The 9535-nt window shown below is 42.5% G+C and overlaps 1 protein-coding gene across 1 annotated transcript; it reads right to left on the minus strand.

Annotated features, from left to right (window-relative positions):
• Nucleotides 1–287: 287 nt before the first annotated feature.
• LOC147438818 (uncharacterized) lies at nucleotides 288–1937 on the minus strand. Its single transcript, XM_086484202.1, has 2 exons — nucleotides 1764–1937; nucleotides 288–1554 (listed from the first exon to the last, which is right to left on the minus strand). Exons 1-2 carry the CDS (start codon nucleotides 1817–1819, stop codon nucleotides 1329–1331), a joined length of 282 nt encoding a protein of 93 aa, XP_086340328.1. The 5' UTR covers nucleotides 1820–1937; the 3' UTR covers nucleotides 288–1328.
• Nucleotides 1938–9535: the final 7598 nt, after the last annotated feature.

Raw genomic sequence — 9535 nt, forward strand, 5'->3', positions numbered from 1 at the left:
AAAGCTGTAGACATGAAATGACGTGATAGCATATGCTTTCTCTTTGTCGGCAACCAAGAGATGTAACTACTGTGTTCATGCATACCAAGCCTCCGTAGAGCACAAATCTCTCTCTCTCTCTCTCTCTCTCTCTCTCTCTCTCAATTTATGGGATGTTGTGGATGCCTTTTGCATATACCAACCTTTCAAATTGGGTTTTCTTGAATATAAAAAAATTTAACTCTAAATATTTGAAACATTTTAACACTTATTGAGCAAGATGCTAATTGGTACAATAAGCTTTTGGATAAGGTTTTACAAATTGAAAGCCTTACAGAAATACAAAAGGAGCTAGCTTCATTCATGTGGAATTCTAATATATCTTGTATTCTACAGATCCAAGAAAGAGAGTGGATAAGACATTGCCTATTTTGAGCAAGCAAAGTCAAAAATCCTAGAAAATGAAACTTTTGGATACAACAACACTCCGCGAAAGAAGATAGATTTTCCATCCAGCTGAGTTTACTCTTCTTCTATCCTAAATGGGATATTTCACCAGTCATTAGGTTACTGCAAGGGGGAAGCAACCGCCATGCACGTGAAACTAAGTGGTCATATATAGATTTTTGGGGGTACGGAGAGTATAAGGAGACCACCTCTTGCATTGGCATGAAAGATTTTGGTAACTGAATATGGCTTAGGGTAAGACAACACTAGATCATTGGAGAGAAGCAACCACTCATGATTCGCCAACTTGTACTTGTACACAAACAATTGTTCTGGAATGCCTAAAGATTGATGCTGAAACACCAACAAGAGGAGGTCTACATCCATTTGCACAACTTGGTAAGTAGCTTGCAGCATAACATGGTGAAAATCAGTGAATTTGGGCATGCTCCTTCGGCTCCAATTGTTCTCCATCGAATAAAAACAGAAAAGGTAAGGTATGAGAGCGCTCGGCGCGATGGCCAGGGCGTTGGAGAAAGGCAAGTACACCTTGATGATAATAAATCGTAAGTGGAGGTTTAAGAGGTCCATTATTGAAGTTCCATTGTACCCGCTTTTCCATTGTAAAGAAGCGCTTCATTGAATAAATTACCAAACCTAGCCCTTCTTCTTGTTGGCGCAATGGACAATGTGTATAGTGTTGTACAATTATGTGACTACGATCTCCGCTATCCACAAATCTTAAAAGAATCAGAGTTATAGGACCTTATTTACTTCCTCTTTCCAATCTCAAGTGCCCACATAGGTCAAGTTCAAGCGGACTTGTGCAATCAGAGGCATCCAATACTGCTTTCTCTCCAGTGAAGGTGTTGCTAAGGACTAGATGATGAATGTTGGATGCATTAAGCAATGTGCTCCCAACATACCAAACTTCCCACACTACAGATTGGTTCACTCTTAGCCCCATCCACACTTGTGAAAGGCTGCAATGGAATCGGTAGATGGAGCCATTTATCACAATCTGGGTCAAATGCTACTGGCTCATACTCAAACAATTTCCAGCCAGAGTCATCCGCTGCTCGTCGTTGAGTAGCAATCATGCAGTAAAACCAAGGAAGATCAATGGGCCTGTCATCAACACATACAACAGCGTTATTGATTGTTATAGAGAGAGAGAGAGAGAGAGAGAGAGAGAGAGAGATTGCGTTAATTGTGTGTGTGTGTGTGTGTGTGAGAGAGAGAGAGAGAGAGGGGTTGCGTTAATTGTGTGTGCATAATAAGCACTGACAGAGTGCAGTGTGAAAGAAGCCGACAAGAGAGAGAAAGAGGACGCTAACGGTTGCGTCATATAAAATAATCCCCCATCAACTGGATAGGCAGCGTTAATGCCCATCCTGACCCCTGGGGCGCCTCCTCTTCCTCCCCAATATATTGCACACCATCATTTTGATGACCATAAAAGCCCTCATCAGACGTTGCAGCAACGGCGCTTGATCCTGCTTCTAGTTCTGATAAACGCTCTCTGTCCATCTTAATCTTAATTCCAATAATGCATAATATCCAAGCCTGGGTTGGCTCTTTTATAATGAAGGATCATCAGCGTCAATTTATGGCCAAGCCTTGTAATGGGGCGTCCACAGCTCAGCATTTGAAGGTTTCTCTACTTTTACTGTTGGGGTCGGCCTTCACATTTGAAGGTCTCGGCCTTTAAAAAGTCAACCTCAGAACTCAATCGAATCCATGACCGGGATCACGGCACTCGAATGCTCAACCAATCGAGCTAGCTCTTGTTGGCAAACAAGAAGTGTGCTCTCCTCTCACTAACAAATGCAGGTCCATAGATTGCCCTTTGCTAAGGTACGATCGACACTGTTGAACTCTTCAATAACGCAATTTTAAGGACCACTCTTCATGAGAGAGATGCACCTCTTGCATTAAATATACCCAAAGGGAAAAAAAGTACAACTTACAAAGGTATTGCACCAATACTCAATATCTACCTACGGAGAGAATTTATCTTGGATAGGCCCTTCTAACATTAGAATATCCTTTGTTTATTATGCATCGAGATTCGATACTATATGGGCGGCTACTTGTTATTTCTATGCTTTTTTGTCGTCTTTGTGTGTGCTATCAACACGCCACAACTAAATGCAACAGTGTGAATGATTGTGAGTGAAGGGGCCATATGTGGGAGAGTTTTCCCATCAGCACAACTAATGCCAACTATTCAATTGGAAAATATTGAATTGGCAGCACTTCCGGCTAGTAAACCATATTCAACCAATACCTATGACAATCAAGGGCAATTTACCAAGGAAGGCAAGGATATTAATTTCCCTACATGAGAGGAAATTGCTATACTTGCAACGTAAAAGGTGCTATGCGCACGAACGCTCTTTTGGTGCACAACCAACACAAAAATCTCAGGTTGCCCAAACGATTAGCTTTGCCTTGTGCAACACCATCTCGGAGGGGTCACTTAATAATTACGTGACTATCACGTGAAGGGGTTATATATTTTCATTTTATCTCACAATTTTTCATACAAAAGGGTATTGTAAACTGAATTTGGGGAAAAAAACCCAGATTGAATAAGATATGGGTACTGTATTTTATTTGTCAAGAATTCACAGATAATGAGTTTTTAAAATAGTCTTTGAACGCATGCGATATACACAATTTATACATAGCCCCCCCCCCCCCCCCCCCCCCTCTCCTCGAACACCATCCATTATTCAAATTGTGACCCCAATGGTAGCTATGGTCACTAAGGTACATGCCAAACTTCAATATCAAAGCACCAATTTGAGCTCTAAAGTGGATAACACATCCAAAATCTCAAGTTATGAGGCCAAAAATGCAAAGCACAAGTAGAGAAATTTGGCCTAGAAGACAGTGGGACAAGTAACCTAGCAGCCATCGCTTGTACAAAAAAGAGATTCAACTTTAGGCATCCACTAATGAAGTAAGCCTTGGCATGAGATGTGCAAGGAGAACCCCCTGGGGAGCCGACAATTTGGGTGACCAAATGGAGCTAGCACTAAGAGAAAAGGAGTTAGAGAAACTCCAGGAGAGACTTCCAAAGATAGATCCAAGTAGCAGTTGAGGTGACTCAAGGGTCTAAGAAAGAGGGTCCTTGGAAACCCATGTCAAACAGAGAAGCTATCAATAATTTAGAAGAAAAAGGAGTAGCTGGAGGGCCAGTCCGAGGACAAGCACAGATGGACAATGACCACAGTCCATGTAAAGATAGAGTAAATAACAAATGATGAATCACCTAAGGCCCCTCGCTAGATGGGATCAGAAGAAAGAAAAATAAGTGAGCCTCGAGGTGACATTGATTCAAGTACTATTGAAAGCTCCCAAGGCATCTCAGGAAGCAAAAATTGTAGCAACCGTCGAGGAAGAAAGGATGGAGGATTTCTAGAAATAATCACAAAAGAAATACCAACAAACTATGAAAATTAACAAGGTGGGCACAACTCATTGCGAGACTTTAAATTGAGGTACCCTTTACTGAAAGAGTGTGACTCTTACTATCTCTAGTGTTGGTGCTACTTATGGCAACAAGAAAAGAGAATTTATTAGAAAAGATAAATAGGAAGATCATTGAGAATGGTTTTTTTAGTTTTGTAAGTACACCAAAATTGGTATTGTTGAGATGTATAGGTAGAGAATATGTAGTGACAACAAAGATATTGTGGAAATGAAAAGAAATATGGTGCATGTGTAGAGTCAACCTATAAAGATCCGAGATCTAAATCATCTAATCACGCGGACAATTTTTTATCATGATTGTGCTTTTCTTTACTTCATACCATACATAGAGATAATGAACTGCAATATGCCTTAAAGTGTTGTGTTGAACATAGTCTTCACCAAGATCGATGGCACTTTAATCATTATGTTGGATTGATATACTGAAGGATGACCAATATTTGCAAGAATTTGTCGTAGCCATACCAACTCTCAAATTGCTAAAGATTCAACTACATATTCAACCTTTGTGGTAGAAATTGCTACCTAATAATTTTGTATTATGGGGTCAAAAAAACAAGAAAATCGTAGATAAAGAGAAACATTTTTTACATGTAGAGCACATAGATAAGTGAGATCTTGTCCAGCGTACATGTGGTAGTGATGTGTGTGAACATACTTAGGACCATCAAGGCATTTTTCCCTCACTAGGAGGGTTTTCCCCCCATGCATTGTATATACACCAATCATTGTAGGGCTATTTATCTTTCCATTGCACACTAAGTAATACAATCTTTGTTGTGTGCCTTGAACTTCCTTCATCTTCTCCAAACTTTGTGTGTTTTCCTGCAATCCTAAGTCCAACAATTGGTATTAGAGCAGTTTGCGTCCTCTCGAGCTTAGTCGCTTCCAGCTCCAACACACACCTGCTTACTTTCTTCGATTTCAGTGAGCTTTGGCAAGCGTTCGTAGGTCGACAAAAATTTTGAGTATACTCGTAGAGCTTAGTCTGCTCATATTTTTAATTCAGGCTCATTTCAGGCTACTTACTGTGCAGAATTTTTGTCAAAGCTATTTTTTTCATAACAGGTCCCTTAGAGTCTTCTACGGTTTGTGGTATATAGCATGTGTTGTTCGCGCTTTGTCTCTCCTTTTTTTGAGTAGTTTTCACATCAAATGCAGCATTTACCATGGCTAACAACAACACATATTTGTTCAAGATGTTTGTTGTTGAGGACAGATTGGATGGGGACAGTTACCCTATGTGGGCTTACATGATGCAGCATGTTCTTGTGTCAAAGGGTGCCTGGAATATTGTGCAGGGCATTGATGTGCGTCTTGGTTCTGAGGATGTAGGCAATGTTGAGGATGTTGCAGGTCTTGCTGCAAGGATTGTTGTTGTTAGAGTTGTTTTGCCTACAGTAGAACAAGCTCGTTGGGATGTAAAGGATGCACAAGCTCATGTGTTGTATGGGAAGCGCACCATTACTCCTCACATTCGTTCAAAGAAATCTGCAAAACAGGCTTGGGATATTCTGGCTGGTCTTTATGCAAGCTGCAATGAGGCAAAAATTGCATTGATGTGTAAAGAGCGGGAGTGGAAGATTATGCATGAGGAAGATGATACGGACACTTTCCTTGTTGGTGTCAAGGATAACAATGAGCAACTTATTTGTGCAGGTGAAGTGATTTCAAACAATTCCCTATTGTAGACTGTTCTTGATGCCTTGCCAGACTCTTACCACACTTTTGCTAGTACTTGGAGACTTATGACGCAAGGAAATCTTGAAGTTGTCAAGTTTGATGCATTGTGCACATTGCTGTTGCAAGAGTCGCTTTCCTAAAAAAGCAGGACTAGACAACATGCAGTTGAACATGCTTTTATTGTTGCACAAAGAAAGGGTGGTAACAACAATGCAACCACTTCTTATGGATCTTCTGTGAGTGGAAAATCACATGTTCCTAATACTTCTGCTGGCAACAATTCATTTGGAAATTCTGGTGATAAGGGCAAAAGAAGATGCATTGCCATTATTGTAAAGCTAATGATCACTTGATCAAGTAGTGTCCTAAGCTAAAGTCCAAAGAGGCTAAGAAGAAAGAGGGTGGTTCCATTGCAAATGCTGGTTCCACTACAAATACAGCTATTGTTGAGACTTTTGTGAAAGGAGACTGTGAAGCTGATATTGATGCAGAATGGGCTTTTAGTACAGAGTGTACATATAATCCTGTTGTCCATGCTGCATGCATGTCAGTTAATGCATATTCGCATGTGTGGTATTTTGATAGTGGTGCTACAAATCACATTACCTCACATCGTAATTTGTTCACCTCTCTCGAGTTTGTCCCTCATGTAAATTCAGTTACTTGTGCCAACGATGCCTCTTATCTGGTTCAGGGAGTTGGAAAGATTGTGCTTAATACTGCAAATGGTAGTTCTTTCACACTTGTTGATGCACTTTATGTACCTGGGATTAAGAAGAATCTTTTTTTGTATCTGCACTTGCTAGACTTGGTCTTGTAGTCAAATTTGTGGATGATATATGTACAGTGCATGATCTTAGTTTCAATGATGAAATTGTTGCATCTGGCATTTTATGTTGTGGGCTGTATAAGCTCACTTTGTATGACAAGTGTGGGTAAAATTTTGCAAATGCTGTTTAGGATTCAAAGGCTATTTCAGATTCAAAACTTTGGCATGCACGTTTTGGTCATCTAAATTTTGTCAATTTGCTGCGTTGCTTCTTTGCCCCATCTTGAAGCACATATCAAACACATTTGTGAAGGCTGTATTTTGGGTAAGATGCAGCGTTCTAAGTTTCCAAAGGATGGTTCAGTTGGAGCCACATGCATGTTACAACTTGTGCATAGTGATGTTTGTGGACCCAAGCAAACTCCGTCCTTGGGCAATTACCTTTACTTCTTGACTTTCATTGATGATTACTCTAGGCATGCATGGGTATTTCCACTTAAACCAAAGTCCAAAGTGTTTATGTGCTTCAAACATTTTTTGGCTACAAGCTTGAAGCTATTTGGACCCCTGCAAGAGTGGCCAATCACATGTAGGATGCATTACAAGCAGCAAGGGTAGTCTTGGGACAAGTGTTCCCCTTTCCCTTTGAGAGAGAAGACTTGATAAATGCAAAAAAAATAAATGAATCTACTAAATTATCATTGGGCCCCTTGGGAGGCTAACCAATAGGCTTTAGGAACACCATGAGGGCAACATGAGGAGGAACTTGACAAGTGTCCTATATGCTTTCTTTGTACCAAGCTTGCGTTGTGTGAGGACGTGTGTTCTCTCTCTAGCCCCCTCTTGTAGGGATCGCCCTCTCCTTGTAGGGATAGTTGTTGACATTGTGGAACACCTTACCCTCAAGCACCTTAGTCAGCAAGCATGGAAAAGCACCTCAAGATTGGGTAATGTTCCCACAAGCATCTCAAGCTCCCTAGTTGGCAAGCACCTCAAGCATCTTAGTCAGCAAGCACAACAAGCATCTCAACCACCTTAGTCATCAAGCACGAGAAGCACCTCAAGCAACTAAGTCAGCAAGCATCTTAACCATCTTAGTCATCAAGCACGAGAAGCACCTCAAGCAACTAAGTCAGCAAGCATGACAAGCACCTTAAGCTTGGGCCGGTGGTACAACCAAAGTGTGTCAACCATAGAAGATGGCATGGGCAGATATGTGCAAGCTAGCAGAAGCATGGCAAAGGGCTAGAGCAGCTAGAAATATCATGGAATGATAGGTAGCAGCGGAGATGTATGACTGATGCGTCCTATAGGCCAAGAAGGGCTCTAGAAGGGGCTAATTTAGGGAGCAAGTGAAGGAGATTTAAGGTGCAGTCTTTGGGTTTAGGAATGTAGACCTTGAAGTGTTGAAGGAGAAGGTCTAGACCGCTCATCAAACCGAGCTACGGAGCCCAAGATATTAGAGTTTGAAGGTACGGTGTGTAGCACATTCTTGCCGGACAAGGCAGGTGGGGACAGGTGGCCCAAGTGGGTGACAGGGTATAGGTGCATAGTGCTCAATTTATGGAGCCTACCCGTCTTTTTTTATTGCAAATCGAAGCTACGGATTGCAATTTGCCAGTTGAAGTTTTGCCGAGGGCTAGGTTGGTGCCCACCTAACCGTATGGGGATTCGTGCAATCTGGCGTCTTTTAAGCCTTGACAAGGTTCTAGAAGATGGAGCACATCATGTGGAGCTAGCAAGAAGTGACGATTTGTCAACTAGGCGCTCAGTCAACGAGGTATCACAGGTCAAAGTTTGGGATTATAAGAGGTGCTTGTAGATCATTTTTGCGTGCTTTGGCGACCTTGTTACGCGATCTTGGGAAAGTCGGAGTGCAGCGCGAGCACGGGGAGGTTTGAAGTCAAGAACTGGCTTCATTGGTCGAGCTTTGCAACAGGAGCACCGGATGCCCGGGTGAAGCGTTGCAGGAGGTTGAAGGTGTTAGAAGAATAAGGTTTTGTTTAAGGAAAAAAAAGTTAAGTGGGGAGTTTTCAAAGGGTTCCATGAACAATCGATGAGCGGCTGCCACATGGTGCCAAACATATCCCACATGCGTGTGGCGGAGAGGAAACTTGGGGTATATTACCCAAAGCATGAGCACCATTTGGTGTATCACAATGGAAAGCGTGTTGCTTGGCTATGGCGCACGCCCTCGTGGCGCTGTGCGAGCGGTGCTGGTGGTGCATCATGGCGGTTTTGGAAGGTGGGGAGACTGGGCACTGTTCAGCAATTGCTGGTTGTGGCGCATTGTCCTGCCGTGGTGGTTCGTGCAATGATGATGTGGCGGTTGACCACATAGGGCTGTTCCCACGGCCTTAACGACCCACCCACCAAATGTTTGAAGCCAAGGAATTAAGATGCCCCCCCAATAGCGAGGTCGTTAATGGTCGAGTAGGGGAGGGTCCCATGCCAATGGTAGTAAAAAGAGCGAGAGATAGTTCGAGAAGGTACAAAGGCCATTCGAGGAGGTATCCATAGCAATGAGATAGAGGGGCACAAAGGCCAGTGAGGTGAAAAAAGAGAGAGAGAGAGGAAGCGGTTCAAAAGCCCAAGAGGGCAAGTGCAAGGGTGGCCAAGTTGGGCGGACAAAAAGGACAAAGAGGTATGCGCCATGCAAAGGTTGCCAAAATGGACTATGCCAAGTGCAAGCAATGCAAGGGGAATTCCAAAAGGAACTCAAAGAGAACTACACGAGATGAGAGATCACCCATTTTTTCTTTTTTAGGTCTCCTAGACACACCTCTATAAAAGAATGTAAACGTATGAAGGTTTTGGGGTGTTTTGCTAGGGGGGTCTTTTGGCCATTGGAGGTTTTTTGTCTGTGTAGGATTTTGAGCCATTGTCTTTTTGCTGAGGTTCGTGCCACAAAACGTTGATTGTACATGGTGTCATTTATGCGAGAAAGGCCGTTCATTGCTCTCTATCGGCGTCATTCACCCTTCCCCCTTCTCTTCTTTGCTTGTGTGCCTGTGTTTTCAGGCATGTGTCGGCGTGTGTGCCCCCCCGAAGTTTGTCATGCAAAGTGAGCTAGAGAGAGACTATGTGTGTGTGGAAGTTGTGAATTGAGCATAGCGGAGTGATTGGGTCTGTCTGGTGCATAGCAAGGTGTGTGTG

This window comes from Adiantum capillus-veneris, chromosome 16 (genome assembly GCF_014529385.1).
Source record: "Adiantum capillus-veneris isolate H3 chromosome 16, ASM1452938v2, whole genome shotgun sequence".
Taxonomy (NCBI): domain Eukaryota; kingdom Viridiplantae; phylum Streptophyta; class Polypodiopsida; order Polypodiales; family Pteridaceae; genus Adiantum; species Adiantum capillus-veneris.

Excerpts from the sequence above, each read along its gene's own strand:
- LOC147438818 (XM_086484202.1), bottom strand. The coding sequence starts at position 1,819 with ATGGGCATTAACGCTGCCTATCCAGTTGATGGGGGATTATTTTATATG. Across the intron at positions 1,555-1,763 it reads TTATTTTATATGACGCAACC|GCCCATTGATCTTCCTTGGT; the intron begins GTTAGCGTCCTC and ends TGTTGATGACAG.